General features: G+C 48.9%; 1 protein-coding gene across 2 annotated transcripts in view; it reads left to right on the plus strand.

The window, feature by feature from the left end:
* The window catches only part of FGF18 (fibroblast growth factor 18), a 64,278-nt gene that overhangs the window by 19,459 nt on the left and 23,960 nt on the right, over positions 1-20,859 (plus strand). For both annotated transcript variants that reach the window (XM_066328847.1, XM_066328848.1), the window contains one exon: positions 2,742-2,922. In XM_066328847.1, coding sequence (XP_066184944.1) covers positions 2,742-2,922 — 181 coding nt within the window. The remainder of the gene's footprint in view (positions 1-2,741; positions 2,923-20,859) is intronic.

Genomic DNA, 20,859 nt, shown 5'->3' on the forward strand with positions numbered 1-20,859 from the left:
CCGGGTGGTTTCACTGCTGCTCTGACCACAGCTTCTGGCCAGGGGACAGTTCAGCTGCAAGGGGAACTTGTAGTGAGTTCCTCCTCCAGGATTTTTGCCCTGGGTCAGAACTGGGCACTTCCTGGGGAAGTGGTGGAGGGATACACACTGGGCTGACTGTATTTTGGGGTCAGCATCACCTGCTGATTCCTTCATCGGCTACTTCAGGGCTTAGCTGAGGGTGATGCCAGCCAGCTCCTTGGATGGGGGAGGAGATGTCACTCCCTGTGCTGCTGATGCCCTCCTTGCAAGGGGAAGGGGCACTTAATTAACTAATCTTAGGCAGGACAGAGGTGACAAAGGTGCACAGGTGTGTTGGTGACATGTTGGAGCTGAGCACTGTGCAGGAAGCTCCGTGAGTGTTCCTGAGCCCACAAAGGCACTGCAGCTACAGGCTAGGGCCTCGGCAGTGTGAGTGCTCCAGAGACAATTAGAAGAGAATTAAAACACATTTTGGAAAACAGATTGCATTTTCTGTTGGGAGTTTCCAAAAAAGCAAAGCAACCTACCCTTCCCTCCACTTCCTATTCCACCTGTTTTGCTTTTTTTCCTTGAAAAATGTGAAATCCATTAACATGTGGTGAAAGCAATATAAAAATCTCATCTTGATTTAAAATCTGTTTTAAATCTTAAAATGATGGAGCTAGAATTTTAGCTGCAAATAGCCTTGCTTTGCAGGCACAAGGCAGACTGTCAGCATGACTGGAACATCTCTGGTCTTGGCAATTTAGCATCCTTTGCAACAATGGCATTTGAAAAGAAAGCAAGAAAAGACATATCAAGGAGAAAAAGAAGTTAATATGATTTGTCAAAAGCCAAGTCCTTCGTGCTGTGCTCAGGTGTAGGTGTGATGCCTGGGGAGCACTGGGCAAGCAGAGCCCAGGTCTGTGCTGGCCAGAGCTCTGTCAGCATCCTGCTGTGGCACCCTGCCATGCCCTCTGGCCAGAGGTGCTCCTCCTCTCACATCCCCAGCACTGGGTCACAGCTCTTGGCTGTGCTGTTTTCTGAGACTGGGAAATATTGTCACGTCTGACATTGCTGTGAATGTCTCAGCATTGCCCTGAGTCTCCCTTGCCCAGTCTGTGCCTGTGCCTTCAACTCCCTCTGGGCTTCTGACAGCAAAATCAGAGCTAAATCACTTTCTCCTCAAAATGTTCAATACCAAAGTCCCGGCTTTAAGTAACAGCATGGAAGGAAATCCTGCAGTGTCACCGGGCACCTCATTGCTGTTGCTGCTGTGCTGAGCTTTGGCTTTGGCTCAGGGTGCTTTCTGAAGGTCTGCTGCTCAGCAGTACTGCCTGCCTGAGGTTTTCTTCCTGCTGCGGGCTTGGGTGTCCCCTAGATAGCTGGGAATGCTGCAAAGTTCTATTGAGGTTTTGACTTTCAGGCTTCACAGTATTTGCTGGTATGAGATGACACTCAGGAGGCTGAAGTGGGGCTATTTGGTGTGTTGTGGCCACTTTCTATATGTGTTTTAGTCTGGAGTGGACCTGAACAAGGATTTACTGACTTTTTCATTGGCAGTTCCTTCCCCACACTGATGCATCAGAACACTTTTGCTTGCAGGCCATGTTTCTAACTCATTTATTGTCCTGTAAAGGGAGTCTCTGACACCAAAATGTTGCCCATCTGTGACTTTGGAGTGGACAGTGTGGATGTTGTGGTGCAAATGCTCCACAGATCCCAGATGGACAGATTGTGGAGCAATTTTTGGGCTTTCCTGTTGTTTGGGTGTGAAGAGCTTTTTGGGTGCATGCTGCCCAGTCTCCCCCTTGGGAGAGCATCTTGAGAACATTGGTGTTGTTGGGTCCTCTGACCTTGGGCAAGTCATGGTGACTCCTTAGAAGGAAAAGTGGGACTCCTGTTTTGATATTTCTTGGGAATACTTAAAATAGGAAATGAAACGAAAAGTTTATGGTAATATTTTAAGCTGTAGTGAGCTAAGGTTAATTTACTCCCTTGGCCAGAACAGATGAAGTGACTGAGGCTGTCAGACCCTTGCTGATCACAGCCACTGGTGGAAAAGCTGATTTGACTGTCACCACTCCTCATGATCTCTTCCCAAAAGAGGTCTCCTGTCGCCCTGTTGAGGTGGACAGAAACACATCCATGGGTGGTGACCATGAGATGGTTTCACTGGAGAGCAGAGCTGGCCAAATAGTTAAGCTGAAGAGTGTACAAGTGACACTTCTAGTGTAGTGGATTTTATGCCAGTGTGAAGTTCAAGTCCAGTCTACTAAGGGCAACACAGAGAGTTTTTCCCTTGACTTCTCCCTGCAGTTAACCCAGAGAATCCATTCAGCAGCTACTGAAGGTGATGCACCAAATCTCTGAGAAGGGGTTGGCTGTCCCCACTCTCCAGTTTGTGACCATGTAATCTGGTAGAGGCTGTGCATATGCAGTGGAGAGCCTAATTTATGGTCAGTGTGGCAGGGACAAGCAGAAGTTTTTATTCAACCCCCCCCCCCCCCCCCGCCCCCCGCAGTTTGATTGTAACCCCCCAGGTTTGGTTTACTGTGGAGAGCCAGCTCTGGGTGGAATTACACATGAGTGCCTGACACCGCTGCCAAGTGAAGGGCAGCCAAACCTGAGTCCCACAGTGCCAGTGCCCTTGGCAGGCTGGTGTGCAGTCCCTCTGCCCCAGAGCCTTGTTGTGTTCACAGTTTGTTCTGTTCTCTTTCCCTGCTCCCCACCCGTCTCAGATGTTTGCTGCTGAGGAGAATGTGGATTTTCGGATACACGTGGAGAACCAGACGCGGGCAAGGGACGATGTGAGCAGGAAGCAGCTTCGGCTCTATCAGCTCTACAGCAGGACAAGCGGGAAGCACATCCAAGTGCTTGGTAGGAGGATCAGTGCCAAAGGAGAAGATGGAGATAAATATGGTAAGAATATTTACTGGAATCCCCCAGACTTTAGGTCAACAGCTTTAATCCAGAGTGTTGTGCGAAGAATCTCTTGGGAGAAAAATAATATGAGCAATGTAAACCAAAATAAAAGGAAAAAAAAATCCTTCCAGGTTAAGAACGTGAGATTTGTTTTGCTGGCACTGCCTTCCAGCTGCGGGCAGTTCCCACAGTACTGCCATGCCCAAATTTATTAGTATATGGTTGAAGAGAAGAATGTCTTTCTGCTCAAGCCATGAGCTCACAGTGTGTTTACTGCAATTCATAAATGATACCTAAATTGGGGGTTGGAGAAGTCCTTTCCCCATGAACTCTTTGGCTTCTGTTTGGGTGAGTCCAGTGTTTGAATGAAGCACTCTCATCTTTTCCCAGTAGTGGGATATTTGGCTTGAATTGAAAGTAGACTCTGAGAGCTTTGAGAGTACCTCAGAGCTCAAGCTCTGAATGTGTGGATCTTGCAGGAAAAACAATACCCTATGCTAGCAGCACATTCAACTATTCTTGTTGTGATATGGACACAAGCAACCTGCTGGAAATGCTGCTAGAGGCTGGGCTATGAGAACTGCTGTAATTCTGGTTCATTTTGAGATGGTTGCTGCTGAGACACTTTTGTTCTCGTTAGCTGTTTTGAGGATTTTAGGGCTGTTGAGAACACCGGTCCTGTTCGTGTTTGGGATGTGCAGCCCCGTGCGTTCCTGTGCTGCTGCAGAGGTGTGTGCGAGTTTGCTGGCTCAACCATTCATGTGGGATTGTCTAGTGCAGCACTGGTGAGGTGGAGCTGAGCTGCGAGGAGGGCAGGTCAAAATCTGGAAGCGGTTGTTCCCTCAGGAAGCTTCAGGACAGATGAGGCACATGCTGAGTAGTGAGGGCAGCTGCTGCCACTGCCGGCGCGGGTGCAGGAGCAGCGGGAGCTGTGCCACGGGAAGCGACAGCCAGAGAGCACCTGGCAGGTAGGAAGTGACGCCCCAAGGCACTTGTGTGGGGTCAGCCCCTCTCTGAGAAAGCCCTGCCCTGAGGTCTCATCAACCTTGTCATTCACAAATTTCCAGATATTACAGGAGTAAGAAGTGCCACTTGGCTGCTAATTATTGTGTCATTTTATGGCATATATCCTCCTGAGCTCTGATGTGTAAACGAGTCGCTGGGCGCTGCCGCCGCCGCCCGGGGACGGCTCCTGCCCGCTGTGGCTGTCAGGTGCCGTGATGGAGTTTTCGTCTCGGTGAAAGAAGGCGGCATTTACAGTGGGTGCAGCAGGGAAGTGTTCCCGGGAGCAGCTGACAAGTGCTAATTTATGTGTCAAAGCCCATCTTGTCCCCTTCATACATATGCAATTGTGTCTGAACAACAAACCCGCGCGTGCGGGACCGTGCTCGTGGCCGAGGGCGGTGCTGCCATGGCAGAGCCCGAGATTCCTGGCCGGGAGCTCCTGCATCCCTGCCTGCCTCCGCACCCCGCTCCCCATCCCCGCCTGCCTCCGCACCCCGCTCCCCATCCCCGCCTGTCTCCGCACCGCGCTCCCCATCCCCGCCTGTCTCCGCACCCCGCTCCCCATCCCCGCCTGTCTCCGCACCGCGCTCCCCATCCCCGCCTGCCTCCGCACCCCGCTCCCCATCCCCGCCTGTCTCCGCACCCCGCTCCCCATCCCCGCCTGCCTCCGCACCCCGCTCCCCATCCCCGCCTGTCTCCGCACCCCGCTCCCCATCCCTGCCTGCCTCCGCACCCCGCTCCCCATCCCCGCCTGTCTCCGCACCCCGCTCCCCATCGCCGCCTGTCTCCGCACCCCGCTCCCCATCCCCGCCTGTCTCCGCACCCCGCTCCCCATCCCCGCCTGTCTCCGCACCCCGCTCCCCATCCCTGCCTGTCTCCGCACCCCGCTCCCCATCGCTGCCTGTCTCCGCACTCCGCTCCCCATCGCTGCCTGTCTCCGCACCCCGCTCCCCATCCCCGCCTGTCTCCGCACCCCGCTCCCCATCGCTGCCTGTCTCCGCACCCCGCTGCCGGCTGCCGGAGTGCTCCGGCCATGGGTTGTTTGCCTGCACGCCCAGACCCCGCCCGGCTCCGTCCAGAGCCTCCTCAGCCAAGGCGCGGAGACTGCGGAGCCTTCTCGCCCCCAGCCCTGTGAAAGGTTATGGAAATCTGCTCTTGGTCCTTGGCACGGAACACTTGGAGCATGATAATCGGGGAGACAGGGAGATGGGGCACGGCGGGCCGGGATGGGACCGCAAAGCTCCTGTCTGGGATAATGGAGGGGGGAAAGATGTCAGAGTTACTGGAGTGAGAACCATCTGTGTTACAGCCCGACTTGGACACAAAGGCAATGACACAGGGTTCATTATGTGCCAGGAACCCTTCCCCCTGAGGCATTATTATGGAGTAACCTTTGATCAAGACCAGAGAGAGGCTTAAACGGGGTTTGGGGATATCAACAGTTGCAAACTTTTGATCCACATCTCCGTCTGGCCGGTCAGGTCTGCATCTGGAGGAGGACGCCTCTCCTCCCCGCGCAGCGCACGGCTCAGCGTCCCCCTGCCCTTTCCCTGTCCGTGCTGGCACGGTGTGACAAAGCCGGGCTTCGCTGCTTTCAGGGCTGTGCCACCTCCGCAAATGGCACCGGCTGCCACGGCTCCTGCCACGGCTCCTTCCCGGGCCCTGCTGCGGGAGCGCACGGCGAGGAGGATGTGGCTTGGTGGCCTAAGGATTGCAGTTTGGGAAAGGCTTTGGGAGGACAAGCACGCCTGAGAAAAGGCAAAAGACGTGGGAAAAGGTGCCCGTGAGCTGGCTCCAGCCGTGAATTCTCTCAACAGCCCGGTGCAGTTAGGAGAAGGTGGCATCAGGCAAGGGCCACTCAGGCTCAGGGTTTACCTGGGGCGCTCTGTCACAGGGAAGGTCCCTGGTGCTCATCACCAGCCCATTAACACCAGCCCATTTTCAGGATAGGGCAGAAAATAATGTTTTAGCATTTTAGCACGTCTTTCCCGTCTTTCCTTACATTCACAACAGTGTCCAGATGCTGCTTTTTTTTTTTTTTTTTTTTTTTTTTTTTTTTTTTTTTCCCCACGTATGCAGCTTCCAAATGGGAGGGTTGTCCTGCCTTTGAAGGGAGGTTGCTTTTATTGCAAGGTTTATTGACTTCTGTAAAACTTCTCACCTCTTGGTTGCAGAGAATGTCCAGAACAGAGGGGAGGTGGCAGATCTCAGGCAGGGAACTGCTGCTTTCCAAGCAGCCACCCCAAGTACAGCAGAAAGAGCAGCCAGCCCTGGCTGGGGAGGAACGATACTGCAGGGCTGGGGCAGCCGGTCACAGAAATCCCCCTTGGCTCTTTTATCCAGGTGTGCAAATGCCATGCGTGAGGCAAAATGCATGCTCTGCAATGCGTAATTCTGCTGTCAATAATTCTGGTGTGTAATTTTTGGTTTTGCATTCTTTGGGGCCAAGATCTGGCCCCGTATGTCAGATTATTAAATGGCAAATTAACTCAGTTAATAGAATTAATTGAGTCGATGTAATCCTTTTAATCAGATGGATTTGATCCTTTCTCAGATGAATTAGAATCCATTAACAGATAAGTCAATTATTGGACTAATTTAAATCTAATAATAATGCCTGCTGCTCACAGCAACACTAATTAATCTAAATACACTTACCTATCTCCCAGGGTTGTTTTTTTTTAAGGCTTAATTGATGTTCCTAAAGTGTTCTGAGACCTTTAGATAACAGACTATCTATGTGAGCAAAATATTATCTCTTAACAGACTATAAACTAATTAAAGGACTGATCTATATACAAATTGCATTTTTACTTTAATCTCTTCAACCTACTGAGAAAGAATTTGCAGTGGCCCAGAAAAACAGTATTCCTATTATAAACTTATTATTACTTTACAGGTTCCTAAGTGGTCCTTTCATTCAGAAAATGAAAGGGTGAAGGAGAAAAAAACAACCATTAAAGTGCTGACCAAAAAAAAAAGAAAAGGACCTGGAACCTTTATATTCTACCTCTGATAAATGGTACAGATAGGGAAGAGAGGGATCAGTGACCTGAAACCTTAGATCCTTTCATTTATTTTCATTTCACAAAAGGCAGAAGACATTCTATCCTGTTTGTTCACGATCTGTGTATCCGGCGCAGTTGGGCAGAAAGAGCTCTCTTGGTTGGGTGAAGGCATTTTTTGCCTCATTTGTATTTCACAGCCATGGGATTTTTGGTTTAATTTATCCCCAGCTACTGCTGTCCTGTGGGGCACTGAGCAGTGATAGCCATCGGTGCAGAGGTGTGAGAGCCCTTTGCTCCTCTCGGTGAAGGGAACTTTAATTTGTGGAGTATTTGGGTGTCCCAAAGGCTGGTCTGTGGTTCGTTCCAGGTGGTGTTTTTTCCATTGATCCATTCCATCACAGTTTTAAAAACACTCTCAAGTCCCTCAGGAAACCTCCTGCGTTTATAAACCCTCTGTTTTATAAACCTTCGACTGATAAGCTCTTTAGTCTACAACGTGGAAGCTTTATTTGGGGACACTCTGTGCAAGTGGCAGGGCACAGGTGGGACATCAGCATCCCAGCCCTGGGCACCGGGGCAGTGCCAGCCTCTGGAGGGTCCCCCGACTTCAGTGGGATTAGCTCAGAACTTCCGTGGGACAGGAGGTTTGGGGGCTTAGCAGAGCTTGGGTTTGTCAGCGGGAGGGGAAGGGAAGGGAAGGGAAGGGAAGGGAAGGGAAGGGAAGGGAAGGGAAGGGAAGGGAAGGGAAGGGAAGGGAAGGGAAGGGAAGGGAAGGGAAGGGAAGGGAAGGGAAGGGAAGGGAAGGGAAGGGAAGGGAAGGGAAGGGAAGGGAAGGGAAGGGAAGGGAAGGGAAGGGAAGGGAAGGGAAGGGAAGGGAAGGGAAGGGAAGGAAGGGAAGGGAAGGGAAGGGAAGGGAAGGGAAGGGAAGGGAAGGGAAGGGAAGGGAAGGGAAGGGGTGCGCACGATGCCAGCTGTGACCTCCAGATGCCACGGCCGTTCTGAGCACAGACATCACGCCCCATATGGAGGAGCTGCTTTGGGTGGTATAGAGACAGCAAGGAGCTGAGGCTGTCACTTCCTGAGGCCGCTCCAGCTGGGGTGGTGAGCCCTGCAGCCCTCCCCTCCTGCTCGAGCTGGAGCTGCCCTGAGATGCCAGCAGAGCTGCCCACGGAGAGCACATTACAGCTGTGTAGACATCAGCCACACTCCATCGTGCCAGAGATTTCATTTGCGGTAGAAGTGGGCTCTGTTCCATGAGGAGGTGTAATATGTGTGGAAAATATTATTAGAGCAAAATAGCCTCCTTTAATTGACTCTAAATTTTGCAGGATTCCTTCCTAGGTTTGGGTAGTCCGGTGCTCTACAGAATTAATGGCTGACATAGCACTTCTTCAGCTTGGCAGCCTGACAGCTAATTTAGAACTCCCTAAACTCATTTCACTAATGACTCCCATTTGTTCTCTCTGAAAGCCTGGAAACAAATGCAAAATACCAGTGCCATTGTCCCATCTTTAGCAAGTAATTCTTCCCCCTCAGTATTTCTGGCACCTTAACAGCAAGCTGCCTTGGGAAATCTTTTTAACCCTTTCCCTTCCTGGAATAGTTTAAATAAATTTTGATCCCTCTCCTGGTAAAGGCAGGAGAAACAAACAAAATTCATTGTGGCTGGAAGGCTCAGAATTTATCTGCAAGAAAGATGAGATGTAGTCCAAACAGCAATTTGGATTTGTGAAATATCGCTGTATTTCCACCATTTTTCCACGTGTATTTCCAAGCTGCTTTTCTTGCCAGGAACAGGTGCATGCAAGGGTTTGTCTGCCGTTGCAGCTCAGCTCCAAATCCCGCATGAGCTGGGATCTGTTTTGTAATTTATTGTGCTGACCCATCAGGATGGCTGTTTCCCATTTAAACGACGTATCACTGCCTCCAATCTCTTCCCATTATAGTTTTGACATCACAACAAGACAAATAATTTTTTAAAAAGACCTTTAATCTTCTAAACCATTTATTTTCACTTACTTAGCCCGGGGGCAGAGCTGACCTCAGCGCAGGGGATGATCATTCACCATGGCAGCTGTACAGTCATATTGGTGCTGGGGACTGGCCTGAGCTGGAGCAGCCTTCGCCTTTCAGCTGTGTGTTGTGGCTCTGGGTTTTTCCCTGCTTGCCCGGAAATCCCTGAGAGCTGTGTTATTTTTTGTTCCTTAAAGCGTCACCTTTTTCATCTGCAGTGGGGCAGTGGTGTAGCTGTTCCTTGAAAGCAGATGAGGGATGAGCTGAGCCTTCCTGCAGGACTTTGTGGTCACACGTGAGGCAGGAGCCTGGGCTGGGGCTCTCAGCTTGCTCTGGGCAGCGAGGGCTCTTGGCTGCCCTCACCTTCCTGGTGGCTCTGAAAGATTCTGTTTGAAATTGTAATGTGTGACATTGCATTCTGTGTGAAACACACTGTAATGAAGACATTTTCAGTTTTTATTCTGCCATATCCTGTGCCTGTGCCTGTGCCTGTGCCAGGGTGGGGACCAGACTTATTAAGGCAGGATGAGAAGTAAAAGAAAAATCCAAGCCTTTTTATTCATTACAAACCTATTTTGAACAATGAATTTGTTGCAAATTTCTTTTACTTTTGATTGCTGTTCTCCTGCTGCAACCAGCATCACACCTGAAGCTCAGTCTCTCTGCAGCAGTCCTTGTTTTGTACCTGCAAAACCTTTCATTTATTTTCCCTCTGACACCACACTGATCTTGGATTTCCCTACTCCTGGGTGTGGAGATGGCTTAAAGAGCCTTGACTTTCATGGAAAAAAAAATATCTCTTTTTAACTCTGTGTTCAAACTTTAAGTCTCCACAAGCACTGGTCAGGGTTTGGAAAGCATAGGCCCATCTGTCAGCAAATATTGGGGACCCAGAAATAACAAGGAGAGGTAATTTAGAGATCTTCTCATAATTTGACATTTTTAATTTCTGTGTGGAGTGGAAAGCGGGCTACAAAGTGAAAAATCTTTATTTTCATGCAAGTCATAAAAGGGTTTTTGTTAACAGTCTGTATGTGTGTATATAATTCTGCACTGTGATTTAAGTGTTCCCATTAGAAATGCAGAATAGGAAATAGGATCCCATCTGTGAGCAATTTAAGAGGAAGTGAGACAATGGAGTCGATTACTGCTTCAGTTTAGATAATCAATACAAATATTATTAGTATAGTGATTTATCTTCTTACATGCTTTATGAAAATGTGAATGCCAGCCCCTGAAGACAGGTCAATATGATGTTATCTGTTCCTGCCTTGCTGTGTTTATGGTGCTTTCCCATGAAGGTCAAGCAGCTGCTTTGTTAAACGTTCTTCCTTGGCTCTCATGAAATAACACAGAAACAAACAGGGCTTTCCTTTCTCCTCCATGCCTCTGGAAACATGCTGTGTGCTTGTCAGTACAGTGATTACTTCTGTCTGAAATCTGTACTGGGGACTGCCGGGGGGACAGTGGGAGGTGATCTTTAGGGTCCCTTCCAACCCAGACCGTTCTGTGATGAAGTTCTAGAAGAAGTTTGCATAATTTTAAATGTATTTCTAGTCCAGGAGCGACTCTGTGCACAACTGCTGAGAGCTCCTTTGGGTTTACTGCAGTTGTTCTGTGTTGGTATCTGTTACCAAACCTTGTTTTGTGCTCGCTGAGATTTTCCCATGTCTAAGCATTTGGCCAGTCATTGACAAATTCAAGTCGATCCTTGGAGTGCAATTAAAAGTACCCTACAAATTAGGCTAGTCTGCATTTCCAAAAGGGCTTTTAACTGCTTTTACTTTAGAAAGTAAGGAAGGAAAACATTGTCAACAAATGCTCTTGTACATTTTGCTTTGGGTGAACATTCTCGTACATGATGTGAAGTGGCCAAAGAGATTTTTTCCTTCACAAGAAACATTTGGAAGAAATGAGAAATGTCAATAACCCTATTAAGAACTGCCTGACTAAAGACAGGATACGGGAAATACAAAACTTAATGTGAAGATTACACTTCTCCTTGGAGGTGCCATGGAACCTCACTCAGCTGTTTGATACTCCTAAAGTCAGATTCCTGGAGACTCATGGTGGTGTTGGCATTGGCCTCACTCACTCACTTGGAGCATCTCCTGCTTCACTTGGCTGACCTGGGGTGGTGGGACACTGAGGCTGGACTCTCCAGACATTGGGCACAGAAGGAACTTTGTTCCTCACGTATAGTGAAGGGGTGTGAATTTCATCATGTCAATGTGTCCCACCCTCATCACAGAACCCCCTTACCTCATGGTGTGCCAGCAGGATGAAAGCTTTGCAGATGGAGAGAGGATAAAGAGACAGTGCTAATGGAGACCACACTGGTAGCCTGGTTAGAAGTAATTATTTGGTGCTTTGAGATGCTGTGAGACCGTTCCTGTTTTCAGGTTGGGATTTCCTCAAGAAAGGTGTTAAATTTATAAAAAAATAAGGACCTCAGTCACTCGGATTTCACCTCAGCTCTTTGAAAAACCAGATAGTCAGGAATTTCCATAGCTGCAAGCTGGAGCACAGCAAACATTTACAACGCCAGTAGCTCTGCCAGTGGCCGTCTGCAAGAACAGGGAAGCGCCCAGGTCCTGCAGAACTGCACTGAGCCCCAGGCTCGGCAGAAAGGTGAAACATAATGAAGCTGTGAAGAAGAGAAAGTGCTGATGCGTGACACCTGGAAAGCTGGAAGAGTCCAAAAAGGGAGCTGAAAATACCCCCCAAAAATGACTATCTGTGGCTTGAACGAAATAGTGTCCGATCAGCATTCAGAAACCGCTGAATCCAGACCGTTCCAATACTGGCATTTTCCAGACTGCTTGCCAGTCGGATGCAGAGGAGAACACGTGTGGACTGTCTGCGGTTGCAGTATTCACAAGAAGTGGAAGGCGAGCTGGATGTAAAGGCAGTGAGAAGTCCCAGTAAAAAAACCACCTACTTTTTCTTCCAGTAAGGAAGAGTGGGGGTATTGAAGTTCGAGGGTGATGGGCACATGGCTGCACTCTGCAAGCATCCATTTTAATGAGCTGTGCCAGCAATAAATAGTGCCCACTTTGGTCCCTGAAGAACTTTCAGTATTTTCTGAATGCCCCTAATAGACAGTTCATGCTTATATGGTGACGTAAGAGCCGGGACCTTCTCAATATATCCTGAGCTTTGTGTCCTTGAGTTGTGCTGTAGCAGCCTTGGGGATGTCTCTCCTCTTTGCTGATGCTGCCTGGGGTGGTAGAGTTTGGAGCATGACTGGGTAGTGCTCAGATTATTTTTGCCCTTGTCCCTGTGAGCTGAAAGGTGTGCCCAGAGGCCTTCTCCTCTTTTGCATTCATAGCTGCCAAAAAAGTTGCCTTTCTTCCCAAAGCAATATGAACAAACCCCTGCCATCTGCCGTCACTCTGCCCCTTTCAGCTTTGATGAGTTTTGACGTTTGGGGTGTTCTCCAGCAGTGACGGCAGCTGTTCTGGCTGGAAGGGTCTGGCTCCAGGTAGGACTGTGTAGAGGAGTCCTTGTTCTCTTCTGCTGCTCAGCTGCTCTTGCCTTCTCCCAAAGCCGGGCTGGTGGAGCAGAGAAGGAGTGGACTGTTGCTCCTGAGTGGCTCCAGGTGGTGATTTGAGCCTTTGGTGTTTGACCAGATGGTGGGTGACATGCTTGGGATCCTGGCTTCGCGCTGGTGTGGTTTGGTTTATACCTGATGTTCCTAAGTGCATTTGGAAGGACAAGCAGGAGAGGAAATGGCTGTTGGAATGTGAGAGGGGTGCTGTAGGGGATGTCACCCACAACCTCTGGAGGCCGTGAGGACCTTAGAGTAGAGAAGCAGCAGGAAAGGGCTAGGAGTAGGATGGCATGTAAGCACCAGATAAATCTAAAAACTATTGTCCAGGTGTCCCCACTGCTTGGCCAGGGACAGCTGCAAGGCTCAGAGTTTGCAGGGGTGAGTGCTGAAGCAGCCTGGGGGATGTTTTGGGCCCCTGATTTTAAATTACATATTGGGTTGAGTTACAGGGTGAACACCGCAGCTCCCAAAAGCTGGTCTTGTCCTTTGGGGGTCAGTTATGTAGGCCTAGGTTCCGGTGTCGAAGGAACTTGCCTAAAGGTAACTTCAGCATAAATCCCCACTAAGGTTTCTGCTGGCTGCACGGAGGGATCACAGGGGCGGATCTCTGTTACAGCCAAGGCTTGATTATACTTTTTCCTACACTCCTGAAACTCCACCGACTTCAACAGAGCCATTCCTGGAGCTCCTGTGTGAGATTGAAAGGAGATTAAGTGCCCAGCAGTGCCTCCCATTCCTCCTGTGTCTTGCACCTTTGTTCAGACCTTGCATTTCAAACCATTTTAGCCGGTGGGAGGCAAATCAAAGCTGTTAGGTTTGAGCCGGTGACAATGGCCTGGTGCTGTGTGGTGTGCCCAACCCCTTGCCTTTGTGCAACGTTTGTGATTCTTGCCTTTATTTCATTTGCTTCGGCATCTGCATTTGTAACCTTTTTTTCAAGTGAAGTTTCTGACTGGTGACTCATTAGGAGTAAATAGGCAAAAGGATATTGACTTTACACCTACTAATTTGGGGGTGCTAACAAGCACATGTAAGAGCTTTATAGTCACCGGGTAAATTGTCCCACCTGGGGGGGCTGGAGGAGGGGAGATGAAAAGCATTACAGAGAAACAGCACTTTTGTTTCTAGCTCCTAGTCTTGGCTGTTCCTGCTGTTCCTGGAGCTGGGATGGATATTTGATGGTCACCATCGCTGGAGCCTATTCTGAGCTTCCCCATGATTCTCCAGCACCATTAGACCTGTGTGGGTACAGGACTGAAATCCTAATGATAGGATGCTAAATGTGTTTGCTCAAAAACGAGGTGCCCCTTACGTCGGCTGGGGGAACAAACCCTCCTTCCTGTGCTGTGAGTCAGGGTGTGCTGTGCTTGGAAGGGCAGCTGTAGACACAGCGTGGCTTGAGCACAGCCCGTGGAGGTTCTGCCCGCAGCAGTCCCGCAGTGTGGGATGGGTCCCGGCTGGCAAACGTCACTCCCTGTGGCTGCGAGGGCACCAGAGGCTCATGGCCATGGCCAGGGGCAGCTCACTCTGCTACGTTCAGTGCTCAGTCCTGCTGCTGCTGGGGCCCCGATCAGCTGCAAATGTGTCTGTCCCACTCCAGCCATGCCTGTGACACAGTAATGCCTCCCTTAGGTGTGCTTAGGTCAGGATGTCACTGGCTCAGAGAGTGACCTGTTGCACGGCAGCTGGAGCACAGCTGGGAAGCGATGGTCCCTATCTCTGCTGGCCCTGCTCGAAGCATAGGGTTGAGCTGGGTCACTTCTTGAGAGCCTTCTCAGCCTGCATTATTGCTCTGAAGAGTGTCTTTCAACATTGATTGTCAGAACTGGCAGGTAAAGCCATTGGTGATCCCTTGCTCTGAAGGCAGTGATTTTCCTTCTTATGCATTCAGTAGGACCCTTGGGGAGTGACTTTTGTGGTTTGTCTCCATTTGTGATTTTTGTACTGAGATTTTTAAGAATTTGTATTGCTTAAAAAATTTGAGATATGGAAAGTTTTTTTTTTTCTCCCTCTTTGGTCCTTCTGCCCTTTTGCTCTGTTTGGGGTGACCCACTTGTGTGGAAGGGATGATACCATCTGCACAAGGGTATGGAAGCTGTAGTTTATCTCAGAAGGTGTGTGCTGAGGAGGGGAGAGGCACACTGTATACCAGGGTGAGAACCAGCTGTCATTTCTGCTCTTCTCTGGACCGGAGTCTCGTGTGCTGTATGCTCAGAACAGAAGGAAGCCGCCACCACCACTGGCTGTATCTGATGTCAGGCTGTCACACCCCTTCTCTTCCTCTGTGCCTGACCTGGCTGCAGCCAATATCTGTCTCTCAGCAGGAGGAATCTGAGGAAATGCAGCAAACTTCAGCTCCTGGGGCTAAGTTGTTGTGCTCTCTAACAGCAAACTACATTGAACTAATTGACATCCAGCTTTAAACGTACCCCAATCAAGCAAACGCATTGATTTATTTTTTCCTCTCTTGACGAGTACTAAGCAGCTTCCAGCTTGGTTTCCTCCCCAACAAGCGGATAACTCATCTATTGTGTAGTAAAACTGATGGGTAATGTTGACTTTTATACAATCTTTTCAGTATGCTTAGGGAGGAAGGAGTTCTTATGCTTCTATGAATGTTTGACCACTTAAAAAAAGGCAAAACCAAAAACAAGCCCAACCCAAAACCACACACAACAACAAAAGATGATCCATTTTCTCTGGATGTCTTTGAAAGAAGCTTAGTTTAGAGACAGACTGGAGAGAAAGGCTATTGGTTTTGTTTGACCTCCAAAGAGACTGTGGTCAGTATATTTTCCCTGTTGGAAGTGGTTCAGGACTCTGAATTTCCATGTCAGCATTTGTATCCTGAAGTGCACCGAAGCTTTTGCTGCTTCTTCAATAAATAGCAAGCTGTAGGGAAAGGTAATGCTGGAGTAAATTCATTTCCCTCTGGATCTGCCCTTCCCTTTTTTTTTTTCTGTGTAACTTGGTCGTGTTGCTGATGAAGCATTTACAATCTCTTTTACTGAATGCTGTGCAGGTTCATGGGTTAAGCTGAGACTACAAGCATAGTTTTGTAATCTCTCTCTTGCTTTTTCCAGGCCTGAGCCAGGTCCTTTCCAAGCCTCTTGCCTGCACCAGCAAGGAGCAAGATGCCCTCCTGTGTAGAGTAATAGATGCTCTAAACTGCCATCCTCTCTTCTACCCTGATTATTCTCAACCTTTGCAGAGGAAAGCCTTCCTGATTTTTGCTTAGTCTCCTGAAGAGAAACAGATTATTCTGCCTGGGGGCTTGGTTGTACTGGAAATGTTCTGCTTGGTACAGGTCTCTGTAGTTTTGTAGACGTTCTTGTAAAATGGCTCACCACAACTCATGTGCCTTTTCTCCCGCAGCCACCTACCAAAGAATGGCTCCCAGAGATGGCAATACCTGTGGGATAAGTCAGTTGTCAGGTCTAAAGGAGCTTCCTGGAGGTCCCTGTGAGATGAGCAGTGCCAGTAGGCATCTCTCCATGCTGAGGTGTCAACTGTGTTATCTCCTCCTCATTTAACAAAATGCCTCACGTGGTGTGGTTTTGGGGTGTGTGCTTCTGCCTGCGTGGCCGCAAGTTCAACACAGCCAGTTTGCTGCTGACAGCACATCAAAGGGCAGCCTGATAAAGTTGCCACAGCGTAATCAGCTCATGCTAGAGCATTGCTGATGTTTGGTACCAGCTACTGAGCTCCCCTGTCAGCTTTGCCAGCATGAGCCTAATTTCTAACCCACATGGAGAGATCTTCTGCTTGGAATCCTCTCTTTAGAGGAAGGGTTCGTCTTCCTTCCACTGCCAGCCTCACCTCTGCTGGAGGCTGCTGCTGCAGGTGTGTGAGCCCTGCAGTGTGTGTGGGCTTACTGACAACTGCACGGCACCAGCTTCTAATTTAAGCGCTCCATTTCCCAGAGAGCAATGGCCCAGTGCATTCCTAAAAAACAGTGAACGGCTGAGGGTCTGTGTGTGCAGTCTGTGCCAAGCCAGGCTGAGGCTGCAGCCTGTGTTGCTTGTGTAACTCTGCTGAGTCGCCAGAGCAGGACTTTGAGGATTCCCTAGAACCTTTCACTGCCGTCTTTAGCCCAGATGCCCCTCTCCCCACATCTGAATATTCAACTACATTAAACCCTTGCAAATGGCTCAGCAGTCACCTCCGGGAGTGGTGAGAAGAGAGAGCTGGACCTGTTAAGCCTCTGCACAGAGGTGAAGGCAAGGAGCTGATGGGAAGAGCTTGTGGGAGGGGGTGGATTTGCACCACTGGTTAGGACAGGGCAATGCAGAGTAGCTGCCATGGGACAGTTCAGTAATACTTATTACTAAATTAATACAATACTTACTATAATTATCGCATCATTTTATAATTATTACTTATAATAATATTAACAAATAAATACAATAATTATTATTAAATTAATTCAACATTCATCAATGCACTGCTTGCTTTGGGAGTAAGTAGTCCTGAGCTTGTGGTCTGAGCACAAGCTCAGGTTGTTTGGTATTGCCCCCCTCAAGGTCATCATGAAGCCTTGTTAATTAACAAGCAGGAAGTTTTGCCAGAGTTCTGAGCAGCAGGTGGTGGGCCAGCTGAGCATGATACTGGAAGGACAGGTAATCACAGGGAAAGCAGCAGTGCTCTGTGTTACCCTGTTGCAGTGGCTTCCAGCAGGTGGTCGACCAGACATTGTGATGATGGATGAGAAATATGACAATTCCTTGTTAATGATCAACAAGCAAAAACTAAGAACATGTAGAAAAGCAAAGATGGCATTGTGTCTTAAATGCCTGTAATTTGCTTCTCAGAGCTGGGTACCAGCATATCCCTTTGATTCTCAAAGGTAATTGCACCTCTTAATTAGCTGGAAAAAAAAAATTCCCGCAGCCCAAGATCTTGCTATATAAATTATAATTAACCCCCTGGCACTGGAAGTTGAGATTTCCTGCCCGGGAGCACAAGTGCAAAATGCATTAGCAGCACTTGACGTCAGGCCCCTGTGGCCCAGGGGTCAGGCTGCTACCCCAAAATCCGGCTGCATTTCCCAGAGCAGTGGGGAAATGGCAAGGAAGCCGCGGGAATCCAAGGGGAAACTCGAAATACACCATTTGAGGGGGTTTGACCTGTTCTCTTTTCAGAGTTGCTAATGTCTCAACAGGAAGGACAGCGAAGAAAAAACCAAACCCAGCCCTGGGGAAGAGCTGGGAGTGAGGAGAGGAGTGGATTTTTGAGGTGGCATGGCCGGGTGCCCCGCCGTGAGAACGGCGCTGGCGCTGTCGCCCCAAACACCTCCAGCCCAAGCATTGTCTGGTGCCAGACACACTTGGCTGTGCCTGTTGTGTGCAGGGCCGGGCCACCCACTGCTGTCATTCACCAGCATCCTGCTTTTTTGTCTCCTTTTCATCACGCCTGCTGGGGGTGAGCATTAACTCCTCACACCGGAGGTGACCTGTGGTGAAGTGCCAGGTTGGGCAGCTGGGGGCAGGGAGGTGACAGCATGGCTGGGGCTGGGGGTTGGGGGCTGCCCCAAACCTGTCTGCACTGTGACACTTCCCTGCCCGCTCCCCTCATCCACACTGTGATGTCAGCAGAGGGCCAGGCCTGCCGAGCACCTGGAAAGGCACTCCACAGTCACAGAATGCTTTGGTTTACAAGGGATCTTAAAGGTCAGGTAGTTCCCCAGGAGCCCGCACTGAAGCTCCTTAGTCCACGTTAGCTGGTTCCTCTCCTCCTTTGGGGTCCTGGATGGAGAAGTGGCTCCCTTTTGGCATAGGTGCAGGCTGCTTTGTGCTGGGCTATAAAGCCCTTGGAGAGGGTGTTGCTAGCTAGGGGCTGTCTCTTGTCCCACCATTGTGGTGTGTCCCTGGGTTCCTCTGGCCTGGTGGTGCTGGCCGTGAGTGTCCCAGCAGTGGTTGCTGAGCTCAGGTGGTGGCAGCAAACGTGAGGAGACTTGGTCACCTTGGCAGAGTTCAAAGGTGGCTTTGTCCTCCCGTGCCAAAGGTGGGAGCAGCCAGTTCTCAGGTTTGGCACACAGATGTGTCCAGCAGGGCTGCCTGCAAATATGCAGGTCTGTGTAGGGGTGAGAAGTTCCCTGGGCACTCCAAAGGCGAGTGGGAGATAAAAGGAGGGGAGTCAGAAGGTGTCCTGGCAGGGAGGAGGGATGTGCTCACTGGCATGGGGTAGTGAGTGTTGGAAGGAGGATTTGGTTTGGGGTTTGTCCTCTGTCTGTATGTCTGCAGATCCTTGGAGTGAATTCTGTGCTGACTGCAGAGCTGACCACAGAGTCCTTCAAGCTAAGTGAGCTCTGTCAATCCCAGTTTGGATGGGTGTGGGCTGTACACCTACAGCAGAGATACCCCCTGCCAATGTGGGGGTCATCCCCACCACTTCCAGGGATCTTTTGCCGTGCAGGTCCTTGGGCCTACCCCTTCAGGGTGGGGAGAGGAAGGCAGGATGGTCCATGCCAGCAAGGACAGAAAGGATGGAGAGAATTTTTGATGGAAACATGGAACTGAATCAGAGCTTTAAAGGTGGTCTGGGTCTCTAGATAAACTGGGATAAATAGTAAATGATGCAATATAATACAAATTTTCTGCTGTCAATGCTTTAAACTCAGAATGCCCTCCCACCCCCGGAAAAGCTGTTGGAGATATTACCTCTTTTCTTTGCTGCTCTTTATAATGCCACAGATGAGGACTGGCTTAGTTCTGTACTTGATTTTTTTTTATATTAAGATTTAACATGGGATCTGTTTTTCGTAATCCAAACACTTATGGTTTGAATGCAGAATTATATTTGAGATTTTTAAAGTACCTTTATTAAAACATAAAACTAATTTTACAGTTCTGACAGGTCTTATTTAAATACCCAGTGCCAGATGCCTTTTGTCCCAAATGACTTCAGGAAAGAAAAAAAAAAAAAAAGACTTTTAAAACTTCTCATGCAATTAAAACGCAGTAAAAGGGAAGTATATAGTCTTAAATACGCTGAGGACTAGGGGTAACAGTTTAAGAGAAATTCTGTGATAAATGTTTCCAAAAATAAATATGTGAAAACAGCTAAAGGGAGAGTTAATGTGATACCTGATTTTGGTGGTTGTTGCGTTATTTCTGTTGCTTCTGCCCTGAGAACAGCTGTGAGAATTGTGCTGCGTCTGTAGGGAGAAACCTCTCCATAGGGGCTGGTGCAGAGGACTTTTCTCCAAAGTCCTTCCCGAGGCACTCTTCAGGGTGCAGCTGTTTCCAGATGTCCCTAGGGGCTGTACAAGATCAGTCCTTGCCCATGTCTTTTAAGCCTTACCCCCAAATAGTGATACTCTCTTTCATCCTCTGACTCAGGAGTGATGATTTTCTGTATTTAATTTAATAATAATGGCAAAAGGGAGCTTGAGCAGTACAAGCGTTAAGAAGTCAGGTATCTTTGAAATTGTGTGTGCGACCATGTCTAAGACCAAATCCTGCTTAAAATCTTAAAACAGAGAGGAATATTCCCCATGTGCCAGAAAATTTTCTTCTGGTAGGTTGTGCTGCTGCCTCTGCTCCTTTGGATTCTGGAGCCACAAGAATCCCACTGAAAACACCAGAGCATCCTGCAACTTTATTTTCAGCATATTTTTCACTTGCTGCAAGAAGGAAATGTTACAATGAGTCCCTTTGAGAAAATGCATAAACACACATATTCTGATCCATAGAATTAATTATTCTAATTTCAGCTTTTATTGGTGTAGAGTAAGAACCCTGCTTGGTAGAACTTAACATCTTTGTCTGTCGGGCATGTCTGATAATCTTAATTCAGCCTATACTGCAGATGCTTTACACATTTCTCCCAATTAGCCCCTTTTTGGAGCACTCACAAACACAACAGTGGAGCTTGGACAGGCTGATTTCGGGAGTGTATGAAACCATCTTGGTGTTGGGATGTGGGAGAGATGTATGTGTTTGGGACTCCTTGGACAGAAGAGATGGTGGTGCTGGCATCACTCCTACTTCATCCCTAGGGATGAGCAGCCAGGCAGCAGCTGCCCGAGGGAGGAGGGCAGTGCTATAGGGGCCCCATGCTCTGTCCTGAGCTCCTGGGCACAAACGGAGCAGCTCTGCAGAGACAAAAGAGCACACGGGGTTCCCGGGCTGGTCAGTCTCTTCTTACTGTTATTTTTGTGTACATCAGTGTTTTTATTGGGTCCAGCTGAGACCGGGAACGAGAGTCAAAATAACTTCATTGGGGTTTGTTCTTGCAGTAATTCTAACCCTCTGCAGGGATGGGAAAGGTTCACACTCTTTCCAGACCCAAGAGACTCCAGTGCTTTGGACATGTTTCAGCGAGGAGCTCAGGGCCATGTTCTGAGGTCGTTGT

This window comes from Sylvia atricapilla, chromosome 14 (assembly GCF_009819655.1).
Source record: "Sylvia atricapilla isolate bSylAtr1 chromosome 14, bSylAtr1.pri, whole genome shotgun sequence".
Taxonomy (NCBI): Eukaryota; Metazoa; Chordata; class Aves; order Passeriformes; family Sylviidae; genus Sylvia; species Sylvia atricapilla.